The sequence below is a fragment of the Athene cunicularia genome (assembly GCF_003259725.1).
Source record: "Athene cunicularia isolate RWA chromosome 4 unlocalized genomic scaffold, athCun1 chr4_part1, whole genome shotgun sequence".
NCBI lineage: Eukaryota > Metazoa > Chordata > Aves > Strigiformes > Strigidae > Athene > Athene cunicularia.
In genome coordinates, this window is record NW_020799098.1 from 11,491,107 (window position 1) to 11,513,146 (window position 22,040).

Consider the following 22,040-nt stretch of genomic DNA (forward strand, 5'->3'; position numbering starts at 1 on the left):
CCCCTGTGCTCTTCCCTGTCCCATTCCCTCCTCTCCAGAGTGGGAGAAATTCTGTGACTTCGTTAACTTGCCATATAGCAATGGTATCATTTAGATAAGACATTTTTCTGCAGCTGTCAAGATGAAGGGTAATGTGAGCTGCAGTGAGCACAATGTCAATATTAGCCTTGGTGCCAGAACTGTCTCACCTTTTGACTCATTTCCTTTATCTTCTCCCTGGATCATTTTCCAGCACTTCCTGACTATACAGATTTCTGACATACACAACAGTATGGAACAAAATCAGGTTTTGTGGTTTCTAGAAGTTGTGGTATGTGGTTAGATTTCACCCTATAAAATCTACTAAACTTTCATAAAGTGCAGTCCTGTTTTAGTCTCTGAAACCTGCTGAAAAACACCTGTGACCCAAAAACTGTGTTGTCCATGATGTCCAAAAGTGCCTGGTGGCTCAGGTGCCCTGCAGGAGGAGGCATGCTGATGGCCCGTGTGCTGCTGGAAAACCAGCCCAGCTTAGATGTCTTGAGAGTAATCTAAAATACCAATTGCTTTTGAAAATTGTGACCTTCAATATGTAGTAATAAAAATAATAGGCATTAAGGACTGCAAGATCAAAATACCCCTAATTTTTTTTTTTTTTTTTTTGTCTGATTCTGTTTATTCTTAGATACTTTTTTTTTTTTTAATTTGTTAGGATTTCAGTCAGGTAGGCACTTTCAAAAATGACATCCATTGCCCTTGCCATGTTACATTCAGCAGTTCAACACGCCTCAGTGCACAGAGCCATAGTATCATATTAAGTTAATGGAAGCATAGACTGGATGTTAGCAAAACACCTTTTTTCATCAGAGTGTTTTCTTTTCAAGCCCTTGTGATCACAAAAAAAGTGCCAACTTCAAACCACTGAATGCTTATACTGATCCCACTGATGTAATTGTTAGGAGTTAATTTATAATTCTTGTCTTTCTAAAAGGTCCATTGTGATAAGATACTTTAATATAATTGTACAGGGCAGGAGTATTTTTGATAAGCAAACATATTCTGTCTTTGTTATGTACTTAACTGTTGAAGTATTTTGAGGTAAATACTTAGTAACGATGAAGGATTGTCTGGTTGGATTTTTAATCTTGTGTATATGCAGGAACCTCAGTCATACTGATAAATTAGGTGGTGGCTGCTGTGGAAAGGGACTTTCAGCTTGATTAGATCAAATTAAATTGGAAGCTTGATTTTTGTTTTTCTTATCCTTCTGAATGCCATGATTTTTGTAGCATAGAGGTTATTGATAGGTATCTGCATTAGAAACAGCATATAATGTTTATCTCATTGCAGTCTGCAGTTTTTGTACAAATGTTCACCTTGCACAGGGTTGAACTACTGTTTTTATTCAGGTTCTCTCTTTTCATTGGTTAATTCAAACACACTAAAATACGCACTTTTGCTTTCTTGATAGTCAAGAGGAAAAAAAGTTCAAAATCAGAAGCCAAGGGCACTGTGACTAAAGTAACAGGGAAAAAAATAACGAAGATCATTAGTTTAGGAAAGAAAAAGCCATCAACAGATGAACAGACCTCATCAGCTGAAGAAGATGTTCCAACATGTGGTAAGTGATTTTTCTCCTTGAGTCTTAAATGCACATTGCTACTAAATCTTTATACAATTCTTGGCTAGAAATTAGTCTAAAATTGCTTTTACTGCTATAATTCTTCCCCCAACATCAGAAGAATGCACTCAGATTGGAAGAGGAGTAACCGAGAGCTTTAATTTGAAAAGAGACTAAAAGAACTTGACTTTTTAAATAAAATGGTAGCACAGGCTCAGAAGGAATATCATTGCTCTTCGCAAAGGTGAGGGGAAAGAGAAGTGTAGACAAAAATCAGAAAGAAACAAGCTGTTTTCAAACGGATAAAAAATGAATATAGGCTGGAATATGAAATAAATTTAGTCTAGGAATTAAAAGAAGGTTCTTGGGAGGGATCTTTGATGATGGCTTGTGGTTAGATTTTATGGGATAGCAATCAACTTATCAGTAGACTGGCCTCAGCTGAAGTGATTTGAGTTTAATTGTGAGTTCCTAAAATGATACATATTGGGCAAAACTTGAATGAAGTAACAAATTTCTAGTAAGCTATTTTAACTCCTAATGTTGATCACTCCATATATCAGCTGTAGTGCTTGGCAGCACCAAGGAAGTCTATAAAAAGGCATGCAGAAAATGCTTCCATTTTGTATCTTAGCTGTTAAAGTTTGCTCACAATTTGGGAGTTTGTGCAAGACACTTAGCCGATGTCCTCACAGCTCTGGTATTATCAATCAGTGCCATGTATTTACATTCTTCTGTTTGCCTTTTGTTGCTGCAGTATTAAGCAACACTTCCATACATGAATAAGGTCTAACCTACCCTTCTCCCAGTCTCTTCCAAAAAATATTTCCGTAGAAAGAAAGCTGTGAAGCACTTGCACTGGATTCTGAATTTGGTTTTGCCTTTTCCCCTTTAATTGACGAAGAACATTTTGGGAAATGCAGAAATCTGTTATTAGGCAGCAGTTGGCAGAACTCATCAATGCATTAAGTGTGATTATATGCTTGCCTAGTGTGAAAGAAGCAGATCCATGGACCACCAGCAAGAACTTAAGTGGCTCTCAAGCCATACTATGGGAATCATTCACATAATCTTTGATTCAAAAGGGTATGTGTATATCTATATCTATACATCAGCTAAGTACAGATGTGATCTATCAACCAAAAGAGCAGCTGGGAAAAGCTGTGTCCATCCAGATGCACTGTCCGAAGCATCTGGCTTCCATAAAAGTTCAAACTTTCAGGGTCTCATACTCCATTGATTAGTCTGTATTATGTGAGACATTAACCACAGCTGTACAGTCTAATTCCTATTATTTCTATCATTATTTTGGATATGGACATAAACGTAGCCATTATTATTGCCTGCATTTGATTCTACTCAACACCACTTGCAGGTTTTATAGGAAAACATCTAAGTGTCTTGGCTTTGGTCACTGCAGGAAGTCTTTGCAGAAGGAGTTTCTCACCACCAGAAATTTGGCTCAGTTCAGTGCCCTCTGGGAGCCTGCTCCATAGTTGAAGGCTTTTACACTTTAGAAGGCTTCTACCTCCCATGAACAAAGGGAGAAGCCCAGCGGGGCTACAGGGGACACCCAGCTAGCGTGGAAACTAAAACCCACCTGCACTTGAAGTCATGGCAGAGCTCTTCCTTAGAGCATCACTGGTCTTTGACCACCTGGGCTAAGCTGAAGTACTGATCCCCCAACTGGGACAGTCAAGGCATTTTGGTCATGTCAACTGTTGAAAGTTTAAGTATGGATATGTGGGAGGAAAAGCATGGGATCCTGCTTAGTTCAACTGAAGTAGGAGGGTTTGGAAGAGCTTTTCTGAGAGATGCCTTGGGAGCAGAGGGGAAAAACAAGTACTGTCTGAAAAAAAGGACTCTCACTCCAAAACAAGCCAGCTGGCTTGCACGTGAAGGGTTTTCCATTTCTAGGGATTATAGTATAGTGCAGCTATACGGGGTTTTGTTACGAGAGGAGGGATAGGAGCTGGAGAGTGTGTTAATCACAAGGAGCCAAAATCGGAGGACTGTGTACATCCTCCTCTTTTTATGGCACCTTCCAAGATGTGTGCAATTCTGATCTGCTATATCCTGTTGGATCAAGCTTTAACATTCAAACCATAATGTTGGAAAGGAAACCCAGAAAATTAATGATAAGTCATAGTTTAATGAAAACCAAAGAGTTCACTATCCAACAGGATTAAATGAAAATCATACCTGAGATGGAAGACAATTTTTTTATATAAATTCTGGCCTGTGCAAGATATCATTTGTTTCCCTCCTCAATATCCTGTTTGGAAGCAGCAACATGCTGAATTCATGTACCACTGATAATGTGGAAGCAAAAGTAAAAGATTTTTTTCTTTTTTTCATTCCCAAACTAAATAAGGCAGGAAAATTGGGTATTGTCTTGATTTTAAGGTTTGAGTATAGAATGATTGTTGCTGTGCAACAGAAAAGGAAAACCACAAAACACTGCCCATTTAATGTTATTATATGCCTAGACACTGTATCTGAGATAGAGCATGATAAGAGAAGTGGGTTTTTTTTAGAAGAGAGTTTGTTCATGAAATTTTGATTTGTTGTAAGGGTGCTGTATTGTCCTTGGAAAAAAAGATAATATTTGTTTAAACCTTTGTCTTAAAATTTAACTAAATTTCATATACAGTTACTTCTTGAATTTTAAACCAATACGAATTTTATTTTTATTGCTATCAAGTGCTATTTTTTTAAATTCTGATTTAAAACTGTGGCAAACCAAATATGCATTCTTCTTTCTATATGAAATTAGAACACATAACATCAACGCTTAGTAGGTCTTTGAAACACTGATTTTGGATGTTGTGGAAGGTAACTCATCACTGAATTATAAAATCTGAGCTGTGATTTTCCCAGAAAATTTTGATCAGCCACAGTTACCAAAGCCATTACACATAGAGAAAGTGGGTCTTCTGTGTGAGCACATCAGCTGTAACATTTTTATCACTGTCCCTCTCTTGTATCTTACCAAAGTCTTGGGAATCGGTGTGCTCCTGCTGATCCAGCTGCTGCAGTGACTAACACAGAGCAGCACATGAGCATGATCACATCTTTATATGCTGTTTTCTAGGTTATTGGCACAGTGAAAGTTTTCATTAAAGAAGTGAGGCAGGGTCATTGTCTTCCTAAAATCCATCTGGACTTTCTATTATAAAGGGAATAAGTTGTTTAAGTGTAGCATTACATTGAAAAGTAAGTTGGTTTTTTTCTTTTCAAAAAAAGTTGAGAGTAAAATATCTCACATTTCATTTTATTGCAGGCTATCTCAATGTGCTCTCAAATAACCGTTGGCGTGAGCGCTGGTGCAGAGTGAAAGATAATAAACTCATTTTCCACAAGGACAGGACAGATCTGAAGACACACATTGTTTCTATCCCTCTCCGTGGCTGCGAAGTCATCCTAGGACTGGATTCGAAGCATCCCCTGACCTTCCGCCTACTCCGAAATGGGCAGGAGGTTGCTGTGCTAGAGGTGTGGTGGTTGCTAATGGCTATGACTTGTAGGAACACCCACACGCTAAATTAGAGAAGCTCTTTTATACAACCTGGCCATTACAAAAAAATATCTTTGGAATAATAATATTGCTGAGCTGGATAGTAAATACTGGAAGGAGAAAAGAAATACTAAGAGTTGTAGGGAAGGAGAGAACTGAGATTTAATGCAGTTCAGAAATCTCAGTAAGATGCTTTTCTCTACACTGACCTTCCCTTGACCTGCTACTAAAATATCTCTGCTCCTTCTCTAGGCACATGTTCACATCAGGGATATAATTGGGTTGAGTAAATAAGTTACCAATAGTTAAATAATGGATCATTGTTGATGGGAACTCTAGAGCTCTTAATTCTCATTTGTTCGCTACTTATGTGAACTCCTTTTGCTCAGTCTGTATCCATATTAAGGTAATTCTGCGGTAAGAAAGTACAGTGTGCAAGCAACCTGGTAAGTCTCCTAGCACACTCCTTGCACTGCAAAGGTCATACCTTCAGCTGTGTTAGATGGGCCAGGATTTTTTGAGGGGCTTTATTCATCATATTTTGAAAGCTGAAATGAGAAAATACTTAAAGTTGAGTATAGTGAAGATGTAAGAGGAGACACCCTTTTGGTTTTGGTGACAGGATGGATATTTTGACCACTTTGGGTTGCCGACTGCAGGTCACATCAGTTTCCTGTCCTGACAACCAAGCCTGTTACATGTGAGCAGTTCAGTGCTGAAAAACTACAAAGCAGCTCAAGGGACTGTGAAAGGGAATGAAGTATTTAAAAAGAACAACAAATTCAGAAACCGCAGAGTTGCCTTCTACACCTCCCCCCCCCTCTTTATCCATTATTTATTTTGCTATTGGTTTTTTACTACTTCACAATTGGTGACTTGCAGCAAAATATGAAAAAATTAAAAATATTTTATAGTATTCATATTTGTACTTGGGCGTTTAGGAAAATGAATGCAATCATCTAGACAAATTTATTGGAATTTTACAAAAAACATTAAAAATTCTTTACTATTTAGTTCCCACCCACCTCATTTCTAATTAGCACAAACGTTTTCTTCTCAGGAGTCATGCCAACTAAAATCCCCCAGTCTAGTGTAGAAAAATAATTCTGTTATAGCTTTCAATTTTCTGAAGTCTAAAATAAGCATGACTTGAATCTAATTCCACTAGCCTTAAATGATTGTTTTTCTTCTTTTTTGGAGATTGCTCATTTTGTATTATTACATCATAACTGATGAGCACATAGCTTTCTTAAAGTGCACTTCTTCTACCAAAGCAGATTTAATAAGAAATCCTGGGGTTTTTAGGAGCTCAGCAGAGAGAAACCAGAGCTTCTCATACAATGTGGTAGCAATTTGTCAGCCAAGAAGAATGCACCTTTTTTCAATAACGCTCAGCTCAGCGGCAGAGTAAAGATCTGACCTACGTTCTTGCCCTCTCCTCGCAGGCGTCCTCCTCCGAAGACATGGGCAGATGGATAGGAATTTTGCTGGCGGAAACAGGGTCTTCAACAGACCCCGGAGCTCTGCACTATGACTACATCGATGTGGAAATGACGGCAAGCGTCATCCAGGCTGCAAAACAGACCTTCTGGTGAGAGGCATTCAGCTACCCGGGTGTTTCCAGTACTCTGAGAATTTATATTCACGTGTTAACTCCAGTGCCAAGATAGCTTATCAAAATCCACCTCTGCCTTTGCCAGATATTGAACTCCTTAAGTGTTTCAGCATCACAGCATGTTAGATGTGTTTATGATTATTGTGTTGCATCCTGCTAAGTTCTGTAAAAGATACAGACACTATCCAACTTTACTCAAAACTTTATTCATTTTTTCAGTACATCTCCTTATCAAATGCTATATTTTAATCTTTTATTTTGGCTGAAGACTTAGAACTGTCTCTGGAAGAGCACAAATTTGCTTAAAGATGCAGCTATGTAGTTCGTGTTTTACACTAAAAATGTATAGCAATTTTAAGTCTTCAGTAGTCACATTCTCAGTGTTACCTTCTCAAGTTCTTTATGATTAATTAAAAACTTCATCAAGCTTACACAAGTCCGATTAATTTCTGGGATTTAATTTAGGAGGTGGAAATTGGGAAGGTGTCTAGGGCGCAGCACAGAATCTCTGTTTAAATGAATGTACAATGAATTCCCCATTACTGATTGTGTGCTAAGAAAAGTAATGCATACTTAGCATATATAGTGCTATACATGTTCAAATCAGCTTAGGAATTAAAGAAGTCTTCGGTGGGAAAGGGTAGTCATTTCTCCTTCGCTACATGAGGTTGTTTAGAAATGGGAGTGAAGGAACAGCTGGGACAGGTGGGATGCCCTGCTGCAGACCTTCCCCATGGTTTCCCATGGTCAGAAAGTGAATGGCCTGAGAATACAGCTGGCACAGGCATCATCCCTCATCTTGCTGCAAAATGAGACTCCCTACACAAATTTGGAATTTGTGTGACTTAATATGTTAGAGAATCACACCCCATCTGCCTGTCATAACTCTAAACAGCCTGAAAATGCAGGGAGGGGGAAAAAAAGCATAAGCTTCAGAGTTTTCCAAAAGAAGATTCTCCTGCCATTAGTGAGGAGTTAAGAGAGCTCTAGCAAGGGAAAATGCACAGCTTCAGTCAGGATCTGGTTTGAATGCCTTCTGATGGAAATCAAAGTGAGTCAGTGTTACCACAAGCCCAGTTTTGTGAAAACCAGATAATTTTGATAGAATCAAAAAGCATTTAGCTTACAGACTTATGTTAATACGTGTTTTAAGTTAAGAGGGCTCAAAAGGTTTATCCTGTGTTGACATGTATTTTTGCTTCAATCAGCATCTAGCAATAACCACATTTAAGAAAGGAATAGAATGAAAACCTTTTCCCCCTGAATAGTGCGTGGCTTTCCTTTTCTGAACAAATCTGATATTAATTGGAGCCAAGTGAAAAAACATATGCAACCAGACCACATGTTAGAAAGGAATGTCAAACAACTTGCAAAATAGCAGAATTCCCCTGTTAAGAATTAGTTAACATTCATTGGGTGTCTTTAAAAAACTGGAAGAGCTTGTTGATAAACAACTAGAGTAGCTGTCTGCTCATTTTCAACTGCTCCTAGAAAATGAGGAGAAATTACAATGATACTTAAGTGTTAATAAAATACTATTGTACTTTATAGAATGAATATCAGTATTCCAAATTAATTGCAGTTATCATTACAGCACAGTCACTTCCCAAATATTGGTTATTTATTTCCTCTAACTGATTCTTTGCAAAATGATCAGCTCTTCATTAATAGTCCCATCAATTTTCTTCATCTGAATCACTAGGTATTTTGGAAAGGCTGAAGAAAAAAATGCTTCCAAGCAGATTCTCTTCATTTCCTTTCCTATTTAGCAGTTTCAGAATACAGTTAGTTTATGTGGATGCGTCTGTAAACAGGATTAATGAGGCTTAATGAAATAATGCTTATGAAATGTTTGCAGATACTTAGATAAATCTTAGCTTCCTTTGGTAGTGGAAATAGTTACTACAGGTGCAGCAGATATCATTAATGAATATCACAGTTTTCAGACATGGTTATTATGCATCACTCTTATTGAAGCTACTTAAATAGAAAGAAATACAGTAATGACTCCAATGCAGTCATTCAGACTAACCAGAAACACTTGAGTAATAGTCTTCATTAAGAAGAACGGTAAACAAATGCAGCCCTTTAATAATGTCTAATAAAGTATGAGATATGATAAAGTTAAAAACATTTTTATCATGGAATTAATCTTGGGCTTTTTGTTGTTTGTTTGTTTGAAGTAAGAAAAGCTTCTCTCTCATGATTATTCCACCCCTGCACTGCCCTAAAAGGTTCACACCCAACTGGGTTGGTTCGTCCGTCCTGTGAGCCTGGGTCTCCTGCGGCTCAGGTGAACCACAGTTGGATGAGGTCTGTCTCCCTCTGAAGGAGAAATTCAATGGTCTCCATGTTATTCCAAAGCTAAAAGAAAGCAACTGTTGAAACCACAGCATTCTTGAGCTCCAGCCAGCGCTACAGAAGACCCTTTCTGCTTTAATAGGGCTTTATCATATTTTATGAATGTCAGCACAGAGTCTGAATGGTTCCATTGTTTGGGATGGAAAGCTTTGTTTTCCCATTCATGTACACCTGAAGCTGTAGGAATTATTAGGGATTTCACTCTATACCTCATTCAACTTCAGCAGTTGCTACAAAGGAAAACTCACCCTTGGGGTTGTTATCACTACGGAGCATGATTCTGCCATTTTTTGCATTATTAGATCTCTGCAAACCCATTGTAGCCCATGATATCTTGCACATGTTCTGCAGAATTCCAGTAAAACAATCTACAATGTTGATTGAGGGGATGGGAGAATAAATATATGTATATCTACATGTATATAATTTTTGAAGTTTCCAGAAGACTCAGATCCACTGTGTGAAACACAGCAAGAATGAGCAGATAGAGTATCTGCATACACAGTTACCCAGACATAGTTGGGAAGTATAGTGCCATTGTGCACACTGTACCAAGGCAAAACTTCTGATATGAAAAAAAAATTTCCAGATTTTGAGGAAGTAATTATTCAGCAAATTTTGAAATTTTGATAGATATGTTAACTTAGACTTCATCAAATTTCCACTTTTTGTTTTTCAAATTTAAGTTGGATTTGATTCTTGTTTCTCTCAGTTCCTAAGTTCACATCCCCCCTGAGGATGCATGCACCCAGAAACACCTGCTTCTCCCCAGTGCAGACAACAAGGGAACTTTTATGAGACACTGGCAAGCTGATTTATAAGATAGATCAGCAAGTTCCCATGTAAACATGCCACTGAGCAGTTACAGCTGTTGCCCTCCTGGCTTTCACACAGTCATATCCCCACTGTAAGAATGGAGTACAGGAACACATGGTGTAATATTGGCTGCTAGCAGCAACATGTGAGTAGCAAAAGAAGGAAAACTGTCCTGCAGAAAGTGAGAAGATATGTGCTTCCAGGCGACGTAATCAGATACAGGGAACATACCACTGAATCATCATTTAGACTTAGGTTAAAGCACTGCTTTTTATTATTTTTATTTTGCTTTGTTCAGTTTCATGAACAGACGAGTTATTTCTACAAATCCGTATCGGGGAAGCACTGCCAATGGCTACGCCTGTCCGAGTGGAATGGCACTTCATTACGATGATGTTCCCTGCATAAATGGATCGGTAAGAATTGAATTTGCACAGAACAAATGGTTTGCATGTGTTGAATGCATGGACATCTGAAAACTGTATTATCTAAAAAGCCCCACTGGGCAGTTTCCAAATGAACTCCTATTTTTTTGGTTGGAGGCTGCAAACTTCTCTCACACCTACAGAGTATTAGGGGTGCAGGACATACTGTTTACATTAACCTGCTTGTGAGCCAACGTGCATTTAGAAAGGAGTTGCCTGTTGACAGACAGTTTGTTCTAAGTCCTTGAATATAATACTCACTTGAGGGGGTATTTTTTAGATCACACCAGACCTGGCAAAATTAAGGACTGACTTACACCAGGCACTTTTTGGTGTCTGTTGAAAAAAAACCCAAAACCCAAACACTTCTCAGTCCCTGGGTCAGCATTGCTTATGACAGCAGGTACTGCTCATTCCAAAGGAGAACAACAGTGATCACTTCCATCTTCATAAATTGCAGAGCTGATCGTAGGCCTATGTGTAATAGGATTTAACACATAGTGGATGTTTACCCATAGCAATATGTGGTCCTCAGGAAGATTTACAGGGGAGCTACAGCCCGTTTCACCTCTTAAATGGGGCTGCTTCATAAAGGCCTTCACTAAGGCCAAACTCAAGAGAAATTCAGAGTTTTGAAGTGTGAAGTGGACTCCAAGTTCCGTGCTCCATCATATTTTAGTAATGTCAAAAAGATGGTAGAAAGCCCCTCTTGGGAACAGCACACAACCACATGTGTGGTGAGTAGTCTGTATGTGTAGTTCTTGGATGTGCTCATGCCTTTGAGTAGCGTACTGCCACAGCCAGAATAGATTAAGGAAGGATATTTGGCAACCAGGTTGGTTTCTTTGAAAATGAATCGAATGAATCACTGGAGTGTTGTTGTTGAGCTTTCCATTTTCCTGAAAAGACAAATAAAAAAAAAAAAATGCCCTGTAGCTATTTTAGCTGGCTAGCCCAGACTAATAATTCTCCAGCAAATAAAATGTAATGCTAGCATACCAGCAGCTGGTATTCACTGGAAACACGTAGCCTGAAGAAAGAAAAAAAAAAAAAACAAAAAACAACCCTCTTGGCTTCTGCTAACCGTTAGGCCATATTACTTTTAACAACTCATGTACCAGATGTAATCCCACAGATTCACCTGTGTAGCCTATGAGTATCCCCCTGTTAACACAGTCTGCCTGTGCCCCCTCAGTGCTATAGCCAATAACTGAAGGTGCAGTCTGTGAAACGGCAAGGGTGATAGGATAGTACCAGGTTGCTCATTCTATGGAAGAAGCACAAGACTGAGGCTACAAGCCATGTAATGCAATGCTTCCTTTCCATGCTGTGTCCTTCCACACTTCCTAAATAGTTTGACTCTATGTAAGCAATAAGCATATGCTTGCTAAACACCAGGGCTTGTGACCGTCTAAAGAATTACTAATGTTGTAATTTCACTTAGGAGGGTCTGCATGGTGTATTGTTTACTAACTGCCAAAGTGTATGTGTTGCAGTGGGAACCAGAAGATGGCTTTCCTTCTTCTCGTAGCAAGAACATTGGCGAAGAAATGCTTTATGATAACGCAGGCCTGTACGATAACTTGCCATCTCCAAAAATCTTTGCGCGCTATCCGCCAGCTGACAGAAAACCCAATAGGCTATCTACTGACAAACTCTCCTCTAACCATTACAAATACCCTGTCTCATCCAATCTGTCTTCTGCTCAGTCTATCACTAATACCTCTGCTGTGGGGAGGGGATCTGGCTCGCAGGTACTGTACTGTTTAATACTTAACAAAGCTTTTTATTTTTTGGCTGTTGGGTTTATCTGGTTTTATCTTAAGGACCTTGGGCTATTTCAGTCCCTTAGTGTTAGCACTGAAGTGCTTGGACTTAAGTCATGAGCCCACTGAAAATGAAACAGGTTTGCTAAGTTGTAAATTCTGATGTGAAAGTATTGGCACCTGGGAAAGGCTTTCCCACAAGTTCTTGATGATTTACAGATTGCGGATAGTAACAAAAAAATAGATGTGACCTTCCAAACTTAACCTGAATACATATCTAACTGCCTAGTGATGACTAAAAAAAAAAATTAAGTATGACCTGTCTGTGACAGCAAAGTTGCCCCTCTAGAATTTTACTAATCTGTATATTATAATTACTATGATTATATATATTGTGAATATAGATATATATCTTAACATATATTATATATATATACACAATTATATTATTTATAGTGTATGTACCATATTTAAATTACTGCCTGCTATTTTCTTCCCCTGAAAAAAAACTAAGACTATGTCTGTGCTGCTTTCTGAGTGTGGCCTCGGGCTTCTGGATGTCAGCTGAAATGTGAAGCTACGGAGCAGATGAAATCCTGTGTTCTCAGTCTCAGGAGCAGATAGGCAGACCCCAGCAAGGGGGTAGAGCAAGCTTTGCTCACAGCCACACCAGAGACCTTCTTAAGAGCCTGTAGCCAATCTCCAAAAGCTGGTTAATGGCATAAGCCTGTGAATATACCACAAAGATGGGTGATTTTCAAAGGAATCTGAAATGGAACAGTTAGATAGTGTTTCCCTTGTATAAGGTACCTTTCATATTGCATATGACATATCACTTAACACTTACAAAAACTTTGGAATATTGGAATATTAAAATTCAGTAAGGTTGCAGAATTGGAGTGGACCCAAAAGTAGTCCTCAAAAGCTTTTGAAAGCAGGTGAACAGAGCATGGCACAGGCATCCCCTGTGCTCAGTGAAGGCATCCCTCATGGAAACACGACGATTAGTCAGAACAATGTTGCTCTTCCCAAGGTTCAGTTCACTGCAGGGGAGACCTCTAAATGGAAACCCTTTGGATATGAAATGTGCTGGGCTTGGTAATCTCGTGAGCTTGTCTGGCCATCATCAGAGGGTTTTTTAACTAAGAAAAGCTTTTAATTTGTATTTAGAGGTTGTAGAAGAGGAAATTAATATTTAAAAATATGTAATCATTGTATTGTTAAAAAAAAAATCGATGCACCACAAGGATGGCAAGATCATATAGTAAATAAGAAACAGTGTTGAATTTTTGTGTGACAAACCATGTTGGGGTTTTCTGTATGAAATTAACTCTGACAAACCTGTGTTTCAAGAATCTTTACTGTATAAAAGTATTCAAAGGTACAACTTTTCTGCCTCATGATGGCTTTTTTAATACTGTAAATGCAAGGAGTTTAAATAACTTGGAGACCATGATGCCACCAGAACTGGGGAGTTCATCCCCTTGTTATCCTGTGATTGCTGGTGCAGCTCCTGCTGAGCAGGCAGCTCTCAGAGACAACATCTCTGGAGGAGGCACAATCTCCAGCTCAGTGAATGTGCTCTATTAAGGCTCTCCAAGCAGGTGGCTTTTTGTCAAACTTTGCCCTTGATGGAAGGGTGACTAATGCCAGTGGCACAGGAATAGCTCAAGCCCATTTGTACTTTTCTTTTCAAACAGTTTAAAGGTAAGAAGCCTCCTGCGACTGCTAATGGGATCACTGGAAAAGGGAGAACTTTAAATAGCCAGCCGAAGAAATCTGAATCGGTATCATGTGTGAAGCGCACCGCATCCAGTAAGTATCTCTCCTCACTGCTGCTTCACTTGTGAATGGAGTCATGAGGCTACCCAAAATAGCTGTCTTCTTAGCAAACAAGATAAAGAACCATTGTGGCTCTTCTGTGACTGAGAAGCTGAGCAGGAGACATTAAACAGGAGATACTGTGTGCATTAGTGACTCATTAGTACTCCAGCTATGCCATGACATAAAAGGTTGTCATATGGGAACAATAAATATGAAATGTGGACTTGTAGCTGCCAAGTCATGAGGGCAGCAAGAAAAAGGAAAGGATAATGATTGTTCATTTGGAGCAGAGAGTAGTTCTGTATTCTTGTTGGAAGAGGAGAATGAGCTGGGAAAGACACGAGAACATTAGTTTCCTCAAAAGTGGACTTATCACTAATGAAAAAGAAAAAGTTAAAATAATGAAGACAACCACACAGCTCAAAAGCTTCCTCAGAGAGAGGAGATTTCAATTGGTGAGTGGTAGGTTCAGAAAGAGGGTTCATCTGGTCAGCTGGTTTGCCTCTAGGAAATCCCTAACAGAGATTGCTTTGTGTAAAGAAGATGACAAAAAAGAGCTATAATCCTGTCTTTTAAATATGTAATCAGAAGTATGGCTCCTAGAGGAGTGAATGTGTTTGTTTAATTCCATGATAAATTTTTAAGAAATCATGGATTTAATGGCAACAAGGGAAATTTGGGATACAGTAGGAAAAAAAGTATGTATATTTCTAACCATGCAAGTCAGTTGGTACTGGAGTAGATGGTTGTGGGAGTAAAGGCATCTCAGTTACTAAAAAGGAGCTAAAACTGGTTTGACAGCTATTTGTCAGGAATGGCTGTCTCTTTGAGTTTGTCTTCAGATAGACAGACTATCACTGGTAGCTGACCTATTTTCTTTGAGTCTGCAACTGGGGCAGAGGTAGAGGGGAGGCTGTGATTATAAATTAGACCATAGAGACATAGAATCCTAGAATGATTTGGGTTGGAAGGGACCTTAAAGATCACCTAGTTCCAACTCCCTGCCATGGGCAGGGACACCTTCCACTAGCCCAGGTTGCTCAAAGCCCCGTCCAACCTGGCCTTGAGCACTGCCAGGGAGGGGGCAGCCACAGCTTCTCTGGGAAACCTGTGCGAGTGTCTCACCACACTCACAGTGAAGAACCTCTTCCTTATATCTAATCTAAATCTACCCTTTTCCAGTTTAAAACTGTTACTCTTTTTCCTATCACTACATGCCCTTGTAAAAAGTCCCTCTCTGACTTTCTTGTAAGCCCCCTTTAGGTACTGGAAGGCCACTGTAATGTTTCCCCAGAGCCTTCTCTTCTGGACAACTTCAACTCTCTCAGCCTGTCTTCATAGGAGAGGTGCTCCAGGCCCATGATGGACTTCATGGCCTCCCTTTGCACTCACTTCAACAGATTCATGTCCTTGATGGGGAAAAGTTTGGGGCCTCAGAGCTGAAGAAAGTACTCCAGGTGGGGTCTCAGGAGAGTGGAGTAAAGAGGTAGAATCACCTCCCTCCACCTGCTGGTCACACTTCTCTTGATGCAGCCCAGGACACAGTTGGCTTTCTGGTCTGCATGCACACATTGCTGGCTCAGAGTCAGTTTTCCGTCCACTCATACACCCAGGTCATTCTCCACAGGGCTGCTCTTAATCCACTCATTGCCCAGCCTGTATTTGTGCTTGGGATTGCCTTGGCTCATTTGCAGGACCTTGCACTTGGCCTTGTTGAACTTCATGAGGTTTGCATGGGCCCACCTCTCAAGCCTATCAAGGGCCCTCTGGATGGCACATCCCTTCCCTCCAGTGTGTTGACCGCACCACACAGCTTGGTGTTGTTGGCAAAATTGCTGAGGGTGCACTCAATCCCACTGTCCATGCTGCTAAAAAAGATGTTAAACAGCACTGGTTCTTCTACAGACCCCTGAGGAACGCCACTCGTCACTGCTCTCCACTTGGACATCAAGCCATTGACCTCAACTCTTTGAGTGCAACCATCCAGCCAATTCCTTATCCACCAAGTGGTCCATCCGTCAAATCTGTGTCTCTCCAATTTAGAGACAAGGATGTCATGTTGGACAGTCAGATGCTTTTCACAAGTCCATGTAGATGGCATCAGTTGCTCTTCCCTTATCTACCGGTGATGTAACCCCATCGTAGAAGTCCACCAAATTTGGTAGGCACAAGTTGCCCTTAATTAAGCCATGTCGGCTGTCACCCATGACCTTATTTTCCATGTGCTTGAGCATAACTTCCAGGAGGGTCTGCTCTATGATCTTGCCAGACACAGAGGTGACACTGTAGAGGGACCTGTAGTTCCCTGTGTCTTCCTTTTTTCCCTTTTTAAAAATAGAGGTTATGTTTCCCCTTTTCCAGTTAGTGGGAACTTCACCAGACTGCCACAGCTTCTCAGATATGATGGATAGTATTTTAGCCACTTCATCTGCCAGCTCCCTCAGGGCTCAGTCCCATCAGGTCCCATGGACTTGTGCACCTTCAGGTTCCTTAGATGGTCTCAAACCTGATCTCATACAGTGGGCAGTTCTTCATTCTCCCAGTCCCCGCCTTTGTCTTCTGCATCTTGGGCAGTGTGGCTGGAACCCTTGACAGTGAAGACCGAGGCAAAACAGCCACTGAATACCTCTGCCTTCTCTGTGTCCTGGGTAACCAGGTCTCCCGCTTCCTTCTGGAAAGGGCCCACGTTTTCCCTAATACTTCCTTTTATCACCAACGTACCTATAGTAGCTTTTCTTCTTGCCCTTGACGTCTCTGGCCAGAGTTAATTCTGTCAGGACTTAGGCCTTCTTAATGTATCCCTGTCCTCTTGAACAGTGTCTCTGTATTCCTCCCAGGCTGTCTGCCCTTGCTTCCACCCTCTGTAGGCTTCCTTTTTGTGTCTGAGTTTGTCCAGGAGCTCCTTGTTCATCTGTGCAGGCTTGCTGGCATTCTTACCTGACTTACTCTTTGTCAGGATGCATCTCTCCTAAGCCTGGAGGAGGTGATCCTTGAATATTAACCATCTTTCTTGGGCCAGTCCTCCTTCCAGGGCTTTATCCCACAGTACTGTGCCAAGCAGATCCCTGAAGAGGCTGAAGACTGCTCTCCTGAAGTCCAGGGTAGATAGCTTGCTGTGTGCCCTCCTTGCTGCCCTAACGATCTTGAACTCCCCTATTTCATGAGCAAGGGCAGCCTTGGCTGCTGTTGAGCTTCACGCCCCCCACCTGCCCCTCGTCATCGGTGAGAACAAGGTCCACCATAGCAGCTCTCCTCCTTGGCTCCTCTGACACTCAGAAAAGGAAATTATCAACATATTTCAGGAACATCCTGGATTACTTATGCCCTGCTGTGTTGTCCCTCCAACAGATACTGGAGTAGTTGAAGTCCCCATGAGGACCAGGGCTTGTGAAGATGAGGCTGTTCCTATCTGTCTATAGATGCCTTCATCTCCTTGGTCTTCCTGATTGAGTGATCTGCAACAGACCCTCACTAAAATGTCACCTGACCCTGCCCTCCCTTTAATCTTGACCCATAAGCTCTCAGTCAGCTCCTCATCCATCCCCAGGCAGAGCTCTTGTCATGTGAACCATGAAATGAAAGCATTTATATGGGAAACTAAGAAAAGAAAACTCTCAAGTATCAAAAAAATGAGAACATCTTTGTATTCTGTCATGTCAGGTGAGAAAAGACATTTGCTTTAAGAACCTGAAGTAAGAATGGAAACCAGGCAAAAGGCCAAATGAGTTTTTCCTCTGACCCCTTCCAATTAAAAATCAAGGAGCCTCCTTTCTTTCCTCTACATAGAAAGGCAAGGCCATTTTTCAAAACCAATGTAGTGTAAGGTAACTGGTATTTCTCATCTTCCCCATATAAATGTAGAGAAGAAGCTAGCTATCTCATACTGTTTCTATAGCCGTGCTGCAGAACTGAGCAGGAATCATGGACCTTGAGAAAAAGACAGTGGAAGATGGATGGCAAACCAGTTTCTCAAACTATGAAATGCTTTATGTGATGTTCAGTCTCAGGGAATAGTTTAGAGTTTTAGTGTTAATTTCAACCATAAATAACTACAAACCAATACATGCAGATGCAGAGCAGTACAAATACGGCAAAAATCGTGTGGAGGCAGATGCAAAGAGGTTACAAAGCAAAGAGGAGGAGCTGCTAAAGAGGAAAGAAGCACTCCGGAATAGGCTGGCCCAGCTCCGAAAAGAAAGAAAAGATCTACGCGCTGCCATTGAAGTCAATGCTGGTATGAGGTGCTTTTTTTGTGCTGAATTCTGCCCTGGGTGGGCTTAATTATCCAAATAGCTTTGTATTCTATGCTGAAGACATGCCACTACATGAGGTTTGGGCTTGATGTTAAACAATACTCTTTAATGTGTATTTGCTTTCTATATAGATATAAAATATATTATATAAATATTTATATTGTATGTATGTGTAGGTGTATATACTTCTATACATACTTTATATATGTGTGTGTGTGTGTGTGTGTGTGTATATATATATATATATATATATATATACACACTCCCTTATGAAATTACACTGATAGGGACTTCAAACAGGCAGAACATGGGAATAATTTTATTGTGACTGGCTAATTATATTTTCATGACATGGAAAAATATCAAAAGAACTACTGATTTGAAACTAGACTAGAAACCTAGGGAAGACACTTAAAGAAAGCATTTGATTTCTGTTACTAAGCTTACTACATGAAAAAAGGTTTTTTTGCAAAGTACATAATGTTTTTGTGGTGTCACTGATTTTTAAAGACCTTGTTCCTTTTTTTAAAAGACAATAATTTCTGAAAGTGTCAATTTAAGGTTCTTACTGAAATAATAACATTGCTGTGGATGACAGGTAGGAAGACCCAAGTGATTCTTGAAGACAAGTTAAAGAAGTTGGAAGAGGAATGTAAGCAGAAGGAGGCTGAGCGTGTAAACCTGGAGCTAGAACTGACCGAGGTGAAGGAGAGCCTTAAGAAAGCTTTGGCTGGTGGCATCACACTAGGCTTGGCTATTGAGCCCAAGTCGGGAACATCAAGCCCACAGGTATGCAAAGCCATTAAACACAGAAATCCCAGTACCATGGGCTGGGAGTCTTCTGCTTTCTCAGCTCCAGTAAAATGAGTGGGTAGTGAGAGTTTTCAAAAGGTTTATTAAGACCAGGAAATAAGAACATAGCTAAATGTCTTTCTGCATTATTTGCCGCCTTCACCTACATCTGGTGTACTTTCTACAGCAAAAAGGAGCACGTAGACATGGGAATCACAGGCAGTATGTGTTAGGATAATGTGCAGAAGTGGACAACTTACTGTCCTCAGTGATTGTAAAAGTGCATGAACTGAGACATTGCTCCATCCCAGGGAGATTTAAGTGCACCAAGTCATCATGCAGTGATGGAGACCTACTTCTGCTGATCCCCTTTTAGTCACTGTCACCTTTGGCAAGGGCTGCATCTCACATGTTCATGATGGAGCATGGCAGTCCTGGCTTATGCTATAGATCTGTGTCCCAAACAACTGTGTAGCTGCAGCAGAAGTATCAGAGAGGGATGTGTTAGTTCTTCTGGGTGACCCAATATTGTTTAATCAAAGAAAACAAACTCATAATTTTCATTACAGAATACACACTTTGTTTTGTTTTCTTTTGTTCTTACCTCTTACTCATTTATCCATCATTATTACAAATATGGTTTCTTTAAAAAAAAATGTGCAGTTCTAAGTCTAGATAGAAAACATTGCCCATGTGGGGAAACTCAATGTAGGCTTTTCACTCTTCATTAGTCTCCAATTTTCAAGCACCGAACTTTGGAAAACTCTCCAATCTCCAGTTGTGATACCAGTGATACAGAATGCTCAATACCTGTGAACAGCGCAGCGGCTCTGAAGCGACCTCCCTCATCAAATAATTCTCCTTGTCGAGGCCATGTCCTTCGAAAAGCAAAGGTGAGAAGACTTACGTCGTTTTCTTTTTCTATCCTTGTTATTACTTCATTAAAAAATCTTTTTTGCTCGTGGAGAGAAAAAAGTCAGAAAAGGAGGGAGGGAAAGATTGGTTCCTGCTGCTTCTGTGGGTGAAATTTAGCCTTAAGAAGAGAATATGCTCTATCTAAATTTATGTATTACCACGTAAATACTGCTGATTTGGGGGAACCTTTTGCAGAAGAATTGGTAAGTAGTTTTGGAGACAGATTTGACTACTGTCTCATTCCTTATTTTTCTCTGTTCCTTTATAGATTTAATTTGCAAGGTAAGTGGTCTGTGGTGTGGACAGTCCATCTAAAATTTATAAAGTTACACTAATCTGTGTAGCAGAGCAGTGGTTAAAAGAGCAGTGGTTAAAAGTGTTCTGAAACAACACAAGGTTGGGTCTCTTTGCCAGCTGGTACAAGAACAGAGTAGTTGTACATTATAATAATCAACAATTGTTGTGCAAGTATCTACTCTGAATGTACACTTAAAGTAGAAATTTAATTAGTTTAATATAATCTCAGAAGTACCAGCCTGAAGTTTGCAGTCCTGTTCTGTAGTTACAGTTTTCTAATTTTTGTGCTTTAGTTTAAATGGGATTTGCATGACCTGTCTGCTGGGCTAAATTTGCTAGCAACATAAACATGCAGGCAGCACGTAACCAAGGGTGACAGTAGTAGTGTTGGCCCAAGCTTTTGTTGATTTAGTAGTTTACTGCTAATTGTAATTATAAACAATAATAATCATAGACATTTGTCTTTCATGCAGTCCATTTCTTTTTTCAAAACAATGAAGTATTCAGTATAGGGGTTTTTTTAAGTAACTTTTGTTACATGTCTTCATTGACGATACACATTTACAGTGATTGAACATGAGCCTGGCACCTAAATGTAGTAAATACTGAACAATAATCTCAACAAATTACTTGGTTTTCTGGCACATCCTAATCTCTCCATTCCGCCTCCCCGCCCCTTTACCTCTCTATATTGCCCAGGCCATGAATTATTTCTCCTGCTATACCTTATGTGAGAGCTTTCTCATGCTTCTACTACCATTTCCCCCATCCTTTCCATGGACACCGACTGCTTTTTCAGTCAGCTTGATTCATTTAAATTCAGATAAGAATAATTAGACTCAATGTAATAGGTTTCAGTTCTATTTAACTTTGAAGTTTGCTGCTTGTGTTTCAAACCTAAAGAAGGATTCGTGTGCTCTAAAGCTTATCTGTGTATTCCAGTTATACCCTAATTTGTCTCATTAAGATATCATTTCTGACTGTACACTGTGTCTTAGATTTGCATGTTAGCACAGTGTTACTCAGGGAATGTGGTCTAGCAGAGCACAGTCCATACAAAAGGGAGAATGGATTTGTGCTACGTGCTGGACAGACACATTAAAGCCAGCAATTTAATCTTTACAGCTGGAGAAACCAGGGCACTGTAAAAACCTAATTTTTGGTGTAAAGAATACCTTCCAGCTGTAGTACATTTTTCATGTTCAGCATATACCATACAGGAAAAATGCTGCTGCTTGTTTGGTATCACTGTGCTTTGGATGGCATGATAGGTTAGTCAAGCTCTTTTGTAGAGGAATGTTGGATATAAGCATATCAAAAAAAGATATGCTACTAAGCATATTTCCCATCCTGGGAAAAACAACTCAAAAGTATCCAATTCAGCTTTAACAGCTTTTTCCTAAAACCTCATGCACTAAATACTGAGTGAAATTTTGCTGAATTAGATAGTGCAACTCAAGCTGTACTCAGCCCATTTGCAAGGAGCTGCAGCCAAAGTCTGCCATCAGGTATGCATCTGCTGCACACCCTGCTTTGGGGGCGGTTAACTGAACATGTGCGAGGATGGAATTTGGCTTTCAATTCTTTTGGCCTTTTGCAGTTGCAAGTGAGCCAGGCCTTTTAGATGTGGCTAAGGAAAGGGCATCACACGTGAGTATCCCAGAGCAGAACTTTCTTGGCTCTCCATGCATGGATGTCGGTGCAGTATGTGGGAGTGAAGCAGTTTTCATGTCTGTGCTTGTGCTTGTATCTTCAGCAACTGGCAAATCTCCCAATGTTATGAGGGAGTTGTATAAGCATTCAAAATATCAGGGTTTTTTTCCCCTCCCATTTGAATGCACCGAATGCCTTCCTTCTTG

At 40.1% G+C, this 22,040-nt stretch overlaps 1 protein-coding gene across 3 annotated transcripts in view; it reads left to right on the top strand.

Annotated features, from left to right (window-relative positions):
• The window catches only part of AFAP1 (actin filament associated protein 1), a 123,616-nt gene that overhangs the window by 95,576 nt on the left and 6,000 nt on the right, over positions 1–22,040 (top strand). For 2 of the 3 annotated variants that reach the window (XM_026847204.1, XM_026847205.1), the window contains exons 9-17: positions 1,451–1,600; positions 4,884–5,095; positions 6,563–6,708; positions 10,208–10,325; positions 11,831–12,088; positions 13,801–13,915; positions 17,994–18,158; positions 18,776–18,966; positions 19,701–19,862. In XM_026847204.1, the coding sequence (XP_026703005.1) occupies positions 1,451–1,600; positions 4,884–5,095; positions 6,563–6,708; positions 10,208–10,325; positions 11,831–12,088; positions 13,801–13,915; positions 17,994–18,158; positions 18,776–18,966; positions 19,701–19,862 (1,517 nt within the window). The remainder of the gene's footprint in view (positions 1–1,450; positions 1,601–4,883; positions 5,096–6,562; positions 6,709–10,207; positions 10,326–11,830; positions 12,089–13,800; positions 13,916–17,993; positions 18,159–18,775; positions 18,967–19,700; positions 19,863–22,040) is intronic. The other variant, XM_026847206.1, reaches the window with a different exon arrangement.